Here is a 17,745-nt window from a genome sequence, read left to right on the forward strand (position 1 = left end):
CTGGGCCGCGGCCCGAGACGAATGTTCAGCTCGCGCCGTGACAATACATAGTCCACTATGTCTTCCTTGGGAGGCTTGAGAGGATGCTCCCAGTCTTCTCTTACAAGAGCAAGAGACGCCCTAACACAGTGCCCAAATAGAAGTTCAAATGGGCTGTAGCCCACACCCTTCTGAAGGACCTCAGTATAGGCAAAGTGGAGGCATGGCAATAGAACATCCCATTTCCACCTGAGTTTTTCAGAGAGTCCCATGATCATGCCTACGAGAGTTTTATTAAACCTTTCTTCCAAACCTTTGGTTTGGGAGTGGTTAACAGGAAACTGTGGTTTATGATGCACGTTTCCATCAGTTATCAGCTTTTCAGTAAAAGTGGATTATGAATATATTTGATTTGGAGTACTGATATTTGGCAGGGTGGAGGCATCTTTTCTAGAATGTGTTGTAGAGTTGTGCTTGGAATTGTCAAAGTGTCATGCTAGCACAAGGGATTTTTAAAACAAATTGACGATGTACCAGTACCACGAAGAAGCAATGGATTTATTGATATCACCCCATTTAGCTAGATTGTATAATCTCTATCGCTTTAGATCCTTCCCCAGTATTTGTTAATAAAAGAACATTAATTTCAGTTATGATATCAGACTATTGCCTCTCACATTTAGTATTACAGTCATTAATTTGCATCTAGATTTTTAATGCTATACATATACGGAATGAGCGACTCATAGGGGACCCATAGTTTACATTATTTGGTTATTTAACAATTTCTATTTTATACTGTGGCAAATGGGTAATATTTTTTCTGTTATTTTTAATGTGTGGGGATGTTAAATGTGGGCGTTTTTAACTTAAATTTGAATATGGTGACATGTATATGTTGTATAAAAACAATACTGCACACTCCATATATGTCTATCTTACAACCCTGATGAAGTTCACGGATGGTGAACAAAACGTGTTGGCTGCTTTCCATTTGGTATACTGAAGCTAATAAAAGCTGCATTGGAGCAACATATTTGGATGTTCTTACATTTGTTGTGAAATTTGTTGGTACTCCTCCATCATATAATATGTGAACATTGGACCCACTTGGTCGCAACTTTTTCGAGCAGCAGGCGCTTTGTTTGGGAGCACAACATAAAGAGACACAGTGGACAAAGGGGGGGTGTGGTTGCCTTTGGCTCGCTGTTCCGGTTGGATTACGTTTGGTAAGTAACATCACATTCCTTCCACACTGCTTTTAGGTATGCAGACATGAAGTTTTCACCTCTGTCTGACACCACCTCTTTAGGGAAACCCACTCTTGAAAATATTCCAAGAAGGGCTTTGGCCACTGCACGAGCTGTAGTGGTCCTAAGAGGAATAGCTTCTGGGTACCTGGTGGCATGGTCCACCACCACCACCAGAATGAACCTGTTCCCAGAGACAGTGGGAGGGCCTAGGAGGCCAACCTTCTCAAAGGGTACCCCAACCACTGGAAGTGGTATTAAGGGGGCCTTAGGGGTGCCACCTGTCTTTCCACTGGCTTGGCAGGTGACACAGGAGTGACAAAACCCCTTAGTGTCTTCTGACATATGGGGCTAGTGAAAGTGAGGGACAAGTCTGTCCCATGACTTGCTTTGCCACAGGTGACCTGCCAAGGGAATGTCATGGGCAAGTGTCAACAAAAGTTATCTGTACTGCAGAGGGACGATCATCCTCCTGGTGGCACCAGGTTTGGGTTCCCTTGGCTCTGAGTACAAAAGGTTGTCTTCCCAATACATCTTGTGGGTGCCACTGACATCACCTGCCTCTTGAATGACAGCTTGCTATCTCAAGTCCTCCAGTGTGGGACAAGTCCTTTGTGCCCTACAGACTTCCTCCCTGGCGGGCTCCTTTAGCACCCAAGAGCTCAGCTCTGTCAGCCTGCAGCTCATCCGGTGTAGGTTCTGCCAAGGGAGTGGATTTTCCCCTCTCTGGGGTTGAATCCTCACTGGAGGTTGGAGTAGAGGGCACCTTTTGCCCTTCCTACCCTTTGGTTTGGGAAGCTCTTGGGCCATTGTTCCAGGCTCCAGGTTTCCATGATCTCTTTGTTTCTTTGCTTGTGCCCTGGTCAAAGCAAAAATATGCCCTGGGATGCCCAGCATTGCTGCACAAGCCTCCAATGACCAAGCTGAAGTCTCTGAATCGTTCCCTAGTAGACACTTTACAGGTAGGTCTGTGGACACAACAACTTTCTTAGAACCAGTAACCCCACCAAGCTGTAATCAACAATTGCCATGGGGTGGCATACAATATTGTTATGGGCATCAGTCACTTGGTACTGGTGACCAAGTAGGTGCTGCTCAGGAGACACCAGTTTTTCAGTCACCATGGTGACACTGGCACCTGTGTCCCTGTAGGCCTCAGCCTCAACACCATTTATCAGAGGATGCTGTCTGTACTTACCCATGCTGATGAGACAGGCAGCAAGAATGGCAAAATCAATGCCCCCATCAGAGACTAACACTGCCCCAGTGGTTTCTACGACTAAACCAGCTCCCACCACAGTCCCTAAAGTGAGCCCAGCTACACCCTTAGACTGACTACTGTTAATAGTCCCACCACTACTGCTATTGCTAGGGGCATTAGAAGTAAAAGTGGGGTTGGATTGCTGCCTTTCTTAGGACAGGATGTGTCTCCTGGCCTATGGCCTTTGTTTTTACAAACATAGCACCAAGGTGTTTTAAAATTGGAGGAAGAAGAGTTTTGTAGGCCAGAGACTCACCTGCTTCCTTTTTCTTGTGGTCACCCCATCCCTATATGAGCTTTTCTGTTTACCCTGTACGGACCCACTCTGCCTTCTTTCACAATTCTTAGGGAGAGGTCAGATCAGAGTCCACTAGGTATTGATGCAACAAATCAGACACAAAGTTGTTCAAAATATGCTCTCTCAAGGTAAGATTGTATACGCCCTGATAGTCACTGACTTTGCTGCCATGTAACCAGCCTTCAAAAGCTTCAACAGACAGTCCACAAAATCCACCCAATCCTGGGAGGACTCTTTCCTGGTCTCCCTGAACGTAATTCTGTATTGTTCAGTGGTGAGACCAAAACCCATCTAAAAGTGCAGATTTTAAAACTGACTAGATGTCTGCATTTCCCTCCCTAACAGTGAGGAGTCTATCCCTCCCCTTGTCAGAAAAGGAGAGCCACAAGAGAGCAGCCTACTGTGTCTGAGGGACCCTTTGCACCTTACAGGTCCTCAACAGAACAGTGAGCCACTTGTATGTCATCCCCCACCTTGTAGGGGGGAACAACCTTGTTGAGGTTTCTGGAGTTAAAAGAGCCCTCCCTGGCCCTAGGCTCCCTGAAACTAAAGCTGCTGCCATCACAGGTTGCTAACCCCAAATCCTGCCTCTCTCTTTCCACTGCCAAAGCCTCCCTATCTAAGGCTAGCTGCTGTTACTGCTGCTGCATCAGCTTGGCCTCCTCCAGTCTTAGCTGCCTGAGTTCCCTATGTAGGGAGTCTTCTCCTGGTGTTGAACAGTGTGTCCCCTCAGAGACTAAGGTGACATGAGAGAGAGCAGAGTAGGATCTGTCCCTATTCTTAGTTACCTTCTCAACTAACCCTCTGGGCACAAAGGGGGACCCCACTGGTACATGCCACAAACAGATGTAGACTGGGTAAGTGAAATTTTCTGTTCAATGGCATGTGTAGCTACAGATACTCATGCTATGCATACACTAGAAAGCAATTCGTCCTCCCTAAAATAGCAGTGGCTAGCCTGTAGGAGTTGAAGTTGTTTGAAATTGTGTTCTTACGAAAGCTTGGCTTACAGTGGCCTGTTGCTGTGAGAAAACATCAACACAATAGCGTTTTGTAAAGGTATGAGTAGACCATGTGGCAGCTTTGCATATATCAGCCATTGGTATGTTTCCTAAGAATGCCATTGACACACCTTTATTTCTTGTAGAATTTGCTCTAGGAGTGATCAAAAGTTGTCTTTTTGCTTTGATGTAGCATGTTTGTATGCATCTAATAATCCATCTTGCTAAGCCTTGTTTAGTTAACCCCTTCTGTGCCCAGGACCTAATGGTTACGTCCTGAGGCACAGTGCTGCTGTGCCCAGGACGTAACCATTACGTCCTGGGCACACAGCACAGAGGCAGCGCTAGCGGGGGGAGGGGGGTATGGGGGGGGGTTATGTTTTGTTTAGTTTTTTGTTTTAGAGGTGGGGAGCGACCCCTTAGGCAAGGTTCGCTCCCATAGGATGCAAATTATATTTAGGCCATTTCTGCCCCCAAGGGGGACAGAAACCACTAGACACCAGGGAGTTGTTTTTTTTTGTTTGTGAATTTCACGTAAGATGAGCGACCCCTTAGGCAAGGGTCGTTCCCCTGGGGGTCAAATTTATTTTAGGCCATTTCTGTCCCCCAGGGGGGGCAGATCAGCCTATTTTAATTAGGCCGAACTGCCCCCAAGGGGAGCAGAAACCACTAGGCACCAGGGATCTTTTTTTTTGCGCCGTCACGCAAGGGGAGCGACCCCGTAGGCAAGGGTCACTCCCCGTTTGGGGGGGGGGGGGGGGGGGGCAAACATTTATTTTAGGCCATTTCTGCCCCCCCCCCCCCCTGGGGGCTGATTGGCCTATTGTTATTAGGCCGATCTGCCCCCAGGGGGGCAGAAACCTCTAGGCGCCAGGGCTAAAAAAAAAAATTGTGTTTTCTTTTTTTTGTTTGTTTGTTTTTTTAGAGATGGGGAGCGACCCCTTAGGCAAGGGTCGCTCCCCTGGAGGGGCAAATTGTATTTAGGCCACTTCTGCCCACTTTGGGGGCAGATCGGCCGATTTTAGGTCAATCTGCCCCCAAGGGGGGCAGAGACCACTAGGCACCAGGGATCTTTTTTTTGCGCCGTCACGCAAGGGGAACGACCCTGTAGGCAAGGGTCGCTCCCCGGGGTGGCAAATTTATTTTAGGCCATTTCTGCCCCCCCTGGAGCCGGCTGAGCTAGAGGCCGAAATCCACAGGTAGGCACTTTGCAAAAAACACCTCTGTTTTCTGTGAAAAAATGTGATGTGTCCATGTTGTGTTTTGGGCCATTTCCTTTCGTGGGCGCTAGGCCTACCCACACAAGTGAGGTACCATTTTTATCGGGAGACTTGGGGGAACGCTGGGTGGAAGGAAATTCTCCTCTCAGATTCCAGAACTTTCTGTCACCGAAATGTGAGGACAATGTGTTTTTTTAGCCAATGTTTTCTTGAATCGAAAAGCCCGATAGGCCTCGCAAGTATCCTCTTTGTGTTCAGGAGACAAACACAGATTACAGACCAAGTGTTGGTCTGTATAAGGACCTCCCGTGAACAGCGGCCCTGTTCAAAACCAGTTACTTCTTTGCAACATAGAAGCACCTTCCAAGGGCTTCACGTTTCCCGCCGGAAGCGTGAGACTACAGTCTGCACCCGACGCCCCTGGCTCGACCTGCAGAAAACCAACACCTCAGGGAGGACTCCCTGGCGACTGCGAGCCCGTGAGTAACCAGAGACGACCCCTCTGAGTCCCCACAGCGACGCCTGCAGAGAGAATCCAGAGGCTCTCCCTGACCGCGACTGCCTGTAACAAGGGACCCAACGCCTGGAACCAATACTGCACCCGCAGCCCCAAGGACCTGAAGGAACCGAACTTCGACGCAGGAGTGACCCCCAGGCGACCCTCTGCCTTGTCCAGGTGGTGGCTGTCCCGAGAAGCCCCCCCTGTGCCTGCCTGCACCGCTAGAGTGACCCCCCCCCGGGTCCCTCCATTGAAACCTATACAAAACCTGACGCCTGCTTTGCACACTGCACCCGGCCGCCCCTGTGTCGCTGAGGGTGTGTTTTGTGTGCCTACTTGTGTCCCCCCACCAGTGCTCTACAAAACCCCCCTGGTCTGCCCCCCAAGGACGCAGGTACTTACCTGCTGGCAGACTGGAACCGGAGCACCCCTGTCCTCCATAGGCGCCTATGTGTTTTGGGCACCTCTTTGACCTCTGCACCTCACCGGCCCTGAGCTGCTGGTGTGGTAACTTTGGGGTTGCCTTGAACCCCCAAAGGTGGGCTGCCTATGCCCCAGGACTGAGACTTGTAAGTGTTATACTTACCTCCTAATCTAACCTTACTTACCTCCCCCAGGAACTGTTGATTTTTGCACTGTGTCCACTTTGAAAATAGCTTATTGCCATTTTTACAAAGACTGTACATGATATTGTTTTCATTCAAAGTTCCTAAAGTATCTAAGTGATCACATTTTGATGTAAATCTTGAACCTGTGGTTCTTAAAATAAACTAAGAAAATATATTTTTCAATATAAAAACCTATTGGCCTGGGGTAAGTCTTTGAGTGTGTGTTCCTCATTTATTGCCTGTGTGTGTACAACAAATGATTAACACTACCGTCTGATAAGCCTACTGCTCGACCACACTACCACAAAATAATGCATTAGAATTATCTACTTTTGCCAATATCTTAACTCAAAGGGGAACCCTTGGACTCTGTGCACACTATTTCTTACTTTGAAATAGTATATACAGAGCCAACTTCCTACAGATATACATAGCAAACACGTGCATGAACAAGAGACCACAACTGAAGCATAGAAAGCAGGCCTGTGGAAGTTGGATGAAGCCAGCGACACACAGATGCTCTTGGTTCCCTATTTCAGAGCTCAGACACATGCTTCTGTACCACCAGGAAAGTAAACGGCCTGTGAATATGGATCTAGTAATCAATGCCAAAAGAAGGAATTCATTCCACCATGATTTCGATCCAGCCCTGATAGTTTTCATAAGTATGTGTTCACTTTAAACTCCCCTACCAAATGCAATACCACAAATAACAAGTAGTGCCTTACGCTCGTCCTTTCACTAATCACCCTTTTTACCTTTACTCTTTGAATAGCTCTATGTTTGGCATCCAATCCCTTCGCCTATCGCTTCCTTCTATTGTAATTCCTTTCTGTATCACTGAACTTAAAACTTAACTCTTACAAACCAATTATGATCCTAAACCCAATCCTTAGTCTCACAACTCTCCACAACCTAACCTTACATTTTTCAAGACTGTGTACCACTGACTTTAATGGGTATATAACTGTACTGGCTTTTCTTAATGTTGTCCAGTTGCTGGTGGACAATACTCTGTTAAGCTATTCTCCAATGTGACAGATGTGAGGGCATTCAATTCACTGGTACCCAAGAAACTAGTTGTTACTCAGGACAAGTCCACCAGACAGACTGCAGTGAACAATGCATTTAGAAACCTTACTAAGGCCACTTCATAATACTAGAGGAGAACAGAAGGGAGAAGGAAAGAGTAACGGGCACAGAAGGGGGAGTGGGGATTAGGGGACGTCTGCTGACCTGAAGCTACTTTTGAGTACAGAGTATCATTTACTCCTTACGCTGACTGCTCTGTAAGATAAAAGACATAAACAGCCTTATCTCTTCAAAATCAGGCATAATAATCACACAATTCCAAGGGAATCGTTCTACCTAGGAAAGGATCAACGGCTACCTTGGAGCTCTGAGGTGTAATCAAACAACAGTGATCTACACTCAGGAGTCTCAAATTGATCTCTGTCCCCCTTTACAAAATCTTTCCTTTGATTTATTCCAGATCTCTTACACCCAAACATTTCTGAACTTACATGCAACGATCACTCCCTGACATCTCCTAAGTGAGTACCAGTCCTCATTCTCTGATGTCTCTTACGTGAGTACTAATCCTCGCTACCATTATTAGGCTACAATGATCTTTCAGATAGGGGCACCAGATTATTCCACTTTACCAGAACAGTTTCAGTCCTGGCCTTTCATGTAACAAATCAGTGTATATAAGGAGTTACAGTCTTTGTTTAATTCAATTAAACTAATAGGATTACCATACTTGAGAACAACCATTTGTGAATGAAAAGCGCCCGAATGGAGAAGTAATCCTCTGGTACAGAGTTATCTGGCAATACTACTCAAGTTCAGACCAATCCACCACCCACTTGAGGAACTATGTTATAATTTCTCATCAATGTGACCTCCCCAGCATTTGGGTATCAGAACCCCTCCCCCCATATGTCTAGGCCATCATCTTCTGTGCCTTCCCTCCCTTAAATAAGAGATGGCCACAGTGGTCACTTACCCAGCATCTGCTTCTGTTCCTGTGGGGGAGCAGCAGCCAACATGGAAGCAGTGAGGGGCTCCTGGCCCTGGACATGGACTGCAGGTTGGGGGGTCTGTGTAATTAGAGGGTGGGGTGGATTAATGTTTTATACAATAAACATCCCAAGCATTTACAGGACAAGCATTCCCATCTATTGCACTCTGTATGGATAATAGGTCTTCTCATCTCATAAACCCAATAAAGAGAATAAGCCCCACCATGCCACTCACTCTGTTGCAGACAAACTGTTCAAAGAGGGCTTGCTCCCCCCAATACTTACTGTATGGGGGTAGACTGCTAAAATCGCATATGCTCTCAGAGGCGAGAAACAATGCTTGCTCAGGAGGACGGTGGTCACACCTCCTCCAGCAGGATGGCTGGAGAATTTAGCATATCAAAGGCAGAGGCTTCAAAGCCTCTGCCATGCTTGATATGTGAGCCTGGCTTCCCCCAGACCTGCACTGTGCATTCCAGCCTCCTTAAACCCTTGGAGGTCTCTAACCGAGCAGCATCTACCCTGAGGTGGAGGAGGCACCTCACAACATCTGCAGACACGGAATGCATCTGCCCAGTTCACCGTTTTGATGACCTTCGAGTCCATTGAGGGAGCAACTTGCCGGGAGGAGGACATCGAAAGTCTAGGAGGTCAGCCCGTCACTTCATTAAGTCTAGAGACAATGAGCCTTGCTGGAGCCTTCCTGTGTGAATAAAGGAAAATGTCACTTACCCAGTGTACATCTGTTCGTGGCATTAGTCGCTGCAGATTCACATGCTGTGCATAGTCCGCCGTCTGGTGTTGGGTCGGAGTGTTACAAGTTGTTTTTCTTCGAAGAAGTCTTTTCGAGTCACGAGACCGAGGGACTCCTCCTCCTTTGTTTCCATTGCGCATGGGCGTCGACTCCATCTTAGATTGTTTTCCCCGCAGAGGGTGAGGTAGGAGTTGTGTATGTTAGTAATAGTGCCCATGCAATGGAATGAATAAGTATGTACAAAATAAAGGTTAAGGTAATATATTTACAAATGTACAAATGTTGGATATTGCTTCCAAACGGCTACAGGCTCCCGGTGAGGCGGGTGGGCGCATGTGAATCTGCAGCGACTAATGCCACGAACAGATGTACACTGGGTAAGTGACATTTTCCGTTCGGTGGCATGTGTAGCTGCAGATACACATGCTGTGCATAGACTAGTAAGCAGTTATCTCCCCAAAAGTGGTGGTTCAGCCTGTAGGAGTGGAAGTAGTTTGAAATAAAGTTCTTAGTACAGCTTGACCTGCTGTGGCTTGTTGTGCAGATAGCACGTCTACACAGTAGTGCTTAGTAAATGTGTGAGGCGTAGACCATGTTGCTGCCTTACATATTTCATTAATTGGAATGTTTCCTAGGAAGGCCATTGTGGCGCCTTTCTTTCTGGTTGAGTGTGCCTTTGGGGCAATAGGCAGCTCTCTCTTTGCATTAAGGTAGCAGGTTTGGATGCACTTAACTATCCATCTGGCTATACCTTGTTTTGATATTGGGTTTCCTGTATGAGGTTTTTGAAATGCAATAAATAGTCGTTTTGTTTTTCTAATTGGTTTTGTTCTGTCAATGTAGTACATTAGTGCCCTTTTGACGTCTAATGTATGTAGCGCCCTTTCAGCTATTGAGTCTGGCTGTGGAAAGAACACTGGTAGTTCTACAGTTTGATTTAAGTGGAACGGTGAGATAACTTTTGGTAAGAATTTTGGATTGGTTCGTAGAACTACTTTATTTTTGTGTATTTGAATAAATGGTTCTTGTATAGTAAACGCTTGAATTTCACTTACTCTTCTTAGAGATGTAATGGCAATGAGGAATGCAACTTTCCACGTTAGGTATTGTATTTCGCAAGAATGCATGGGTTCAAAAGGTGGACCCATGAGTCTTGTTAAGACAATGTTGAGGTTCCATGAAGGAACAGGTGGTGTTCTTGGTGGTATAATTCTCTTTAGTCCCTCCATGAATGCTTTAATGACAGGTATTCTAAACAGTGAAGTTGAATGAGTAATCTGCAGGTATGCAGATATTGCTGTGAGATGTATCTTTATGGAAGAGAAGGCCAGATTTGATTTCTGCAGATGTAGTAAGTATCCTACTACATCCGTTGGAGATGCATGTAATGGTTGAATTTGATTGTTATGGCAGTAGCAAACAAATCTTTTCCATTTATTTGCATAGTAGTGTCTAGTGGATGGCCTTCTAGCTTGTTTAATGACCTCCATACATTCTTGTGTGAGGTTTAAGTGTCCAAATTCTAGGATTTCAGGAGCCAGATTGCTAGATTCAGCGATGCTGGGTTTGGATGCCTGATTTGTTGTCTGTGCTGTGTCAACAGATCTGGTCTGTTGGGTAGTTTGACATGAGGCACTACTGACAGGTCTAGTAGTGTTGTATACCAAGGTTGTCTTGCCCATGTTGGTGCTATTAGTATAAGTTTGAGTTTGTTTTGACTTAATCTGTTTACTAGATATGGAAGAAGAGGGAGAGGGGGAAAAGCGTACGCAAATATCCCTGACCAATTCATCCATAGAGCATTGCCTTGAGACTGCTGGTGTGGGTACCTGGATGCGAAGTTTTGGCATTTTGCGTTCTCTTTTGTTGCAAATAGGTCTATTTGAGGTGTTCCCCAAATTTGGAAGTAAGAGTTTAGAATTTGGGGGTGAATCTCCCATTCGTGTACTTGTTGGTGATCCCGAGAGAGATTGTCTGCTATCTGATTCTGGATCCCTGGAATAAACTGTGCTATTAGGCGAATGTGGTTGTGAATTGCCCATTGCCATATCTTTTGTGCTAGGAGACACAGCTGTGTCGAGTGTGTTCCCCCCTGTTTGTTTAGATAATACATTGTTGTCATGTAGTCTGTTTTGACAAGAATGTATTTGTGGATTATGATGGGTTGAAATGTTTTTAACGCTAGGAATACTGCTAACAATTCGAGGTGATTTATATGAAGCCTTTTTTGATGTACGTCCCATTGTCCTTGGATGCTGTGTTGATTGAGGTGTGCTCCCCACCCTGTCATGGAAGCATCTGTGGTTATCACGTATTGTGGCACTGGGCCTTGGAAAGGCCGCCCTTTGTTTAAATTTATACTGTTCCACCATTGAAGCGAGATGTATGTTTGGCGGTCTATCAACACCAGATCTAGAAGTTGACCCTGTGCATGTGACCATTGTGATGCTAGACACTGTTGTAAGGGCCTCATGTGCAATCTTGCGTTTGGGACAATGGCTATGCATGAGGACATCATGCCTAGGAGTTTTAACACCATCTTTGCATGTATTTTTTGTGTTGGATACATGGCTCGTATGACTTTGTGAAAATTTTGAACCCTTTGTGGACTTGGAGTGGCAATCCCTTTTATTGTGTTGATTGTCGCTCCTAAGTATTGCTGTGTTTGGCACGGCAGAATGTGTGATTTTGTATAGTTGATGGAGAACCCTAGTTTGTAGAGGGTTTGTATGACATAATCTGTGTGGTGTGAACACCTTGTTAGGGAGTTGGTTTTGATTAGCCAATCGTCTAGGTAGGGGAACACGTGTATTTGCTGCCTTCTGATATGTGCAGCAACTACTGCTAGACATTTTGTAAAGACTCTCGGAGCAGTTGTTATACCAAACGGCAACACTTTGAATTGGTAATGTATTCCCTTGAATACGAACCTTAGGTATTTCCTGTGCGAGGGATGTATCGGTATGTGGAAATACGCGTCTTTTAGATCTAAGGTTGTCATGTAGTCTTGCTGTCTCAACAGTGGTAACACGTCCTGTAGCGTGACCATGTGAAAATGTTCCGATTTGATGTAGGTGTTTAGTATTCTGAGATCCATGATTGGTCTCAGTGTTTTGTCTTTCTTTGGTATTAGAAAGTACAGTGAGTAAACTCCTGTGTTTCTTTGTGGACCTGGTACGATTTCTATTGCGTCTTTTTGTAGTAATGCTTGAACTTCCAGATCTAGCAGGTCTAAATGCTGTTTTGACATCTTTTGTGCTTTTGGTGGGACGCTTGGAGGGAATTGGAGAAATTCTATGCAATAACCATGCCGGATAATTGCTAAGACCCAAGTGTCTGTTGTTATCTCCTCCCAAAATTTGTAGAACTGGCTTAGTCTTCCCCCCACTGGTGTTGTGTGAAGGGGTTGAGTGACTTGTGAGTCACTGTTTGTTTGGCGGGGTTTTGGGACCCTGAAATTTTCCCCGGTTTCTAGGGAATTGTCCCCCTCTGTATTGGCCCCGAAAGCCTCCCCTTTGGTACTGTCCCTGGTAGGTAGACGGGGTTGTTTGTGAGGTACTGGCTTGTGTGGCTTGACCTCGAAACCCCCCTCTGAAGGTTGTTTTACGAAAGGTCCCGAAAGTGCCTCTGCCCTGCGGGGAGTAGAGTGCGCCCATGGCCTTAGCTGTGTCCGTGTCTTTTTTCAATTTTTCAATTGCCGTGTCAACTTCGGGTCCAAACAATTGTTGCTCATTGAACGGCATATTGAGCACTGCCTGTTGTATCTCGGGCTTGAAGCCGGATGTGCGCAACCATGCATGCCTCCTTATGGTTACCGCGGTGTTAATTGTTCTTGCAGCTGTATCCGCTGCATCCATAGAGGAACGTATTTGGTTGTTGGAGATATTTTGTCCCTCTTAACCACTTGTTTTGCCTGTTTTTGGAGTTCTTTGGGTAGATGCTCAATGAGATGCTGCATCTCGTCCCAATGGGCTCTGTCATAACGCGCTCGGAGCGCCTGCGAGTTAGCGATGCGCCACTGGTTTGCGGCTTGTACTGCAACCCTTTTCCCAGCTGCGTCGAACTTGCGGCTCTCTTTGTCCGGAGGTGGTGCGTCGCCTGATGTGTGCGAGTTGGCCCTTTTACGAGCAGCTCCTACTACAACTGAATCTGGTGGCAGTTGTGATGTGATAAAAGCAGGGTCCGTGGGCGGTGCTTTATATTTTTTCTCCACCCGTGGAGTTATCGATCTGCTTTTGACAGGTTATTTAAAGATTTGTTTTGCGTGCCTTAGCATTCCCGGGAGCATAGGCAGGCTTTGATAGGTGCTATGTGTGGAGGAGAGGGTGTTGAAAAGGAAGTCATCCTCGACAGGTTCTGAGTGTAACGACACATTATGGAACTCTGCTGCCCTAGCTACCACCTGTGCATACGCTGTGCTGTCCTCAGGTGGTGAGGGCTTGGTAGGGTACGACTCAGGACTATTGTCTGATACTGGGGCGTCGTATAGGTCCCAAGCGTCCTGGTGATCTTGGCTCATGGTGGTATGAGCTGGTGAATGTGACGGAGTTTGTGCCGGTGATGTATGAGTTACAGGTGTAGGAGAGGGTGGTGGAGTTACTTTCTTCACCACTTTTGCTTGTGGTGTTTGTTCTTGTGTTTGGAACTCGAGTCTCCTTTTCCTCCTGATTGGGGGAAGAGTGCTGATCTTCCCTGTCCCACTCTGTATGAAGATCCGCTTCTGGGTGTGGTCTACGTCAGTGGTTTGTAACTCTTCTTCAAATCTGTGTTTGCGCATTTGAGAGGACAGTGATTGTTTCTCTGAATACGAGCCGGCAGTCGGTTCGGTTGCTGGGCGTTTTGGCACCGAAACTGTGTCTTTGCTTGTTTTCGGCTCCGAGGAGAATTTTCTCTTTTTTGTAGTCGAGCCTTCTCGGCGTCGATCATCCTCGGTGCCGCTGTTTCTGCGTCGAGCAGCTTCGGTTCCGCTGTCTCGGCGTCGACCCTTTTCGGCAGCACTTTCTCGGTCCCGAGATTGCTGCGTGCCTGTGTCTCGACCCGAGTCGGACGATCTCGGCACCGGTTCGCCCTTTTTCGGTGCCGATGGACGGTCACCTATTTTATGGGTTGAGCCATGGCCTGTTGGCAGTGGCGTCCCCTGTGCCTTGTCTGTTTTCCCGTGTGGTGCTTGTTTCGACGTCTTACTCACGGTTTCTTCGACGTCGAACTCCTCCGAGTCCGATTCATGGATGGAGAAGGCTTCCTCTTCTTCTCCTTGTTCCTCGAACCCTCGTTGTCCTGTCGGCGTGGACGCCATTTGCAACCTTCTGGCTCTTCGGTCACGGAGCGTTTTTCGGGACCGACACGCACGACAGGCCTCACACGTTTCTTCCTTGTGCTCGGGCGACAGGCACAAGTTACAGACCAAATGTTGGTCTGTATATAGATATTTACTATGGCATTTAGGACAGAATCGGAACGGGGTCCGTTCCATCGGTGTCGATGTTACACGCGGTCGGGCCGACCAGGCCCCGACGGGGGTCGAAGTTACTCCGAAGGGCTACCGGAGCCCTTCACGATTCGGTGTCGATTCTATCTAACCCGATACCGAACGAAACAATACCGACGTAGTTTTCCGAAGTTCTGACTATCTTTCCGTCCCGAAACCCGGAGCGAAAAGGAACACGTCTGAACTCGATGGCGGAAAAAAAACAATCTAAGATGGAGTCGACGCCCATGCGCAATGGAAACAAAGGAGGAGGAGTCCCTCGGTCTCGTGACTCGAAAAGACTTCTTCGAAGAAAAACAACTTGTAACACTCCGACCCAACACCAGACGGCGGACTATGCACACCATGTGTATCTGCAGCTACACATGCCACCGAACCTGAAGTAACGGAGCTATCGCAAGCACCAAGCCTTGTGTGTCCAGTCCAGACACCACCAACTTCAACACCGATCTGCTGATAAGGCCTGTCAGGGTATTCAAGGCCATCACGCAGAGGAACCCTGCAATTTTGTTTTCTCTCCCTCTGCAAGTCACCCAAAATCAAGTGAGAGCCTCTGACTTGAGAAACCCTCTGGAAAATTCACCTCTGCACATGGGCCCTCCAGCCTGGGTCCAAGTCAACTGTGTGTGTCTTCCTGCCAAGAAACCTTCAAGAGCCGAGAATCCCAGAGTGTTCTGCCGGACTGGTCCCCCCACTGCACACCTGCAGCCTTTCCTTCTGCAGGTACTTCTCCATCGCCTTTACCACGCAGAGCTCAAGGCTACCAGCGAGCCCAGGACCTCTACACCCAGACACCCCAGGTCAGGTAAAACTGAATTACTTTTGCTTTCTTTCACCTTGGCCCATAGGCCCATTAAGTCCAGGAGAAAAACCCTGAAAAACGTCTGCAAAGAGTTCAATGCAATGTGCGTTTCTCCCATAGGATAAGATCATCGTGTTCGAGGCTTATGCTTCAAATCCGACAGCTTGCTTTTTCTACTGTTTTTCGTGTAAAAAGCTATAACGTCTAAAGTTATTTTTCTAAATTGGCCTCAGATTTCTTTTTGAGTGTGTATCTCATTTATTGACTTTGCGTGTACAACAAAGGCTCAAAACTCTCTCCTGATAAGCCTAAACCGCTCGACCACACTACCGCAAATCAAGCACTTGGGATTATTAAAGCAAGTCCTTGTAACCAATAACTGTCAAATTGACTTTTTGCATGGTGTACCCCTACAATGGTACTCCACATAAAATGCCAGCTTCCTACACACACGCCATACCAATCCACTCTATCTATTCAGAAAGCAAAGCCATTTGTCACCCAAACAGCAAGGAGAATACACCCTACCGTTCCACCATGTATGTTCAGAGAGTAAGCACCTATGCTCCTACTCACAGACTGTCTAGATAATTAGCCCCTCCCCATCCTTCAAGTATGCCTCCATCCAGCCCATACCATTTACTCACAAATCCTCCACCGCAGTTCCGCCCATCTCACCTTCATGCTCTTTTTCTTTTCCTCTCATTCTCTTCCCTTTTCAACCCTTATAACTTTCCCCTTCGCCACCACTTCCACAAGCTCCTCTGACAGAGTCAAAGAAGAATGAAATAATGAGATTCTTACCTGCAGAGGCTGAATGGCTGGGTGTGAGCCACGGATGTTGGAGGCAAATTTATAGGGTGCAACAGGCCTTGGGGGTGGGGCTCCCACTGTGGAGCGGGGGACCAATGCAGGAGGAGCAAGTCCTGTAAACAAAAGAATGGGAAACAAACATGTTTAACTAGTAATTACTGGACAAAAAGCTGACCTGTGAATCTGGAAAAGTAGCAAGCTTCCTAAGTATTTTCAGTAACTATGTCCTTAAGGAATCTAGCAGCTGTGGTCTTTTTCCTTCAGGCTTATGCACACGGCATACAATATCACTGAATATTACCAGAGCGCAGAGCAGATGTACTATCATTTACAGAAAATAATTTATATATGTGTATATATATACACACACATATATATATATATATATATATAAAAAATTGCAAAGATTAAAGCAACATCAGTTTTTTTAACTAAAAAAAAAAAAAAACAGAAATTCACAAGTTATAGTTAGCAGCACTAACTATAACTTGCACCCCCGCCATGCACTGCTTATGCTGTTTATTAGATCACTTTGACATGTTCTCTGACATCACTGATGACATCACTGATGACATCTCAAATGACATCACTGATGACGCCACTGGTGATATCATCCAATGAATGTGTACGTTTGTTTTACAGTTTACATAGTGGCGAGTAACTACAGTATAAATTCTACTTAATTTTGTATTTAGCTGTGTAAAGGTATAGAACGTGTTATAAATGTCTGCATTCAAGAGTAGCTGTGTGCGCAAGTGACAGTTCACTTGTATTCATTATGCTCCACACATTTTGGTTCTGTAGAAAATGTTTCCAACAAAAGAAAGATTCTATGTAGTAGATACTAACTTTGCTAAGCAGCCTTGACTTATTATTCAGAATCGTGTCAACATGAAAATTTGTACATTAAATAGAACAGTGTGTACACCAAGTACTAACCTATATATGCGTGCTTCTTTTGGAAGCAGTGGGAGAGGTGAAGACGTGTAAGAAAATATCCAGGACCAATTCATCCACAGTGCTTTGCCCCTGGACTGTGGGAACCTGGAGGCAAAGTCTGGGCATTTGGCATTTTCTCCTGTGCCAAAATGGTCTATTTCTGGATGAAACGAGTGCTGAAAGTACAGGAGAAGGAGTTTCCACTTGTGGACTTGCTGGCCCCGCCTGCTGAGATCTGTAAAGTCCTCCACTCCTGGGAGGTACTTCGTTAACAGGTGAAATTTGTGCTAGATCGCTCACCTCCAAAATAGTCTGGGTTAGATGAGACAGATGAGAGGATCGGATCTCCCCCTCCTCCTCCTCCCCCCCCACACACACACATTGGGAGATAATACATGGCAGTCATATTGCCTGTTTTGATTAGGACTACCTTGCTAATCAGGTGGGGAAGAGAGGCTTGGAGAACCAGATAGACAGCTAGTAACTACAGTGTAGGAAAGTGCCATCTTTCTGGCATAGTTTTCTTGCCTGATGTCAGTGTGTTTGGACTCTAGTTCACTGGGATCCTACCAACCGGAATCCCAGTGCTCTCTCCCCTAAATTTAGTTGTTTGTTACTTTTCACACTGACAATTGGCATACTGATGCACCCCTGTAAGTCGCTAGTATATGGTACCTACTTACCCATAGCACTGGTGCACTAGGAGTCCCCTATGGGCTAAGGAGCCCATACAAACTGTGACTGCAGGCCTGCCATTGCAGCTGGCTAAGGGGTGCATGCACCCTTTCACTGCCAAACCTACTCACTGC

At 46.3% G+C, this 17,745-nt stretch overlaps 1 protein-coding gene across 2 annotated transcripts in view; it reads right to left on the reverse strand.

Moving 5' to 3' along the window:
* PABPC4 (poly(A) binding protein cytoplasmic 4) overlaps nucleotides 1–17,745 on the reverse strand; it is a 196,504-nt gene that overhangs the window by 42,846 nt on the left and 135,913 nt on the right. For both annotated transcript variants that reach the window (XM_069223417.1, XM_069223418.1), the window contains exons 11-12: nucleotides 15,989–16,110; nucleotides 8,125–8,218 (exon numbers count right to left, since the gene is read on the reverse strand). In XM_069223417.1, coding sequence (XP_069079518.1) covers nucleotides 8,125–8,218; nucleotides 15,989–16,110 — 216 coding nt within the window. The remainder of the gene's footprint in view (nucleotides 1–8,124; nucleotides 8,219–15,988; nucleotides 16,111–17,745) is intronic.

Source organism: Pleurodeles waltl, chromosome 3_1 (genome assembly GCF_031143425.1).
Source record: "Pleurodeles waltl isolate 20211129_DDA chromosome 3_1, aPleWal1.hap1.20221129, whole genome shotgun sequence".
Lineage (NCBI taxonomy): Eukaryota > Metazoa > Chordata > Amphibia > Caudata > Salamandridae > Pleurodeles > Pleurodeles waltl.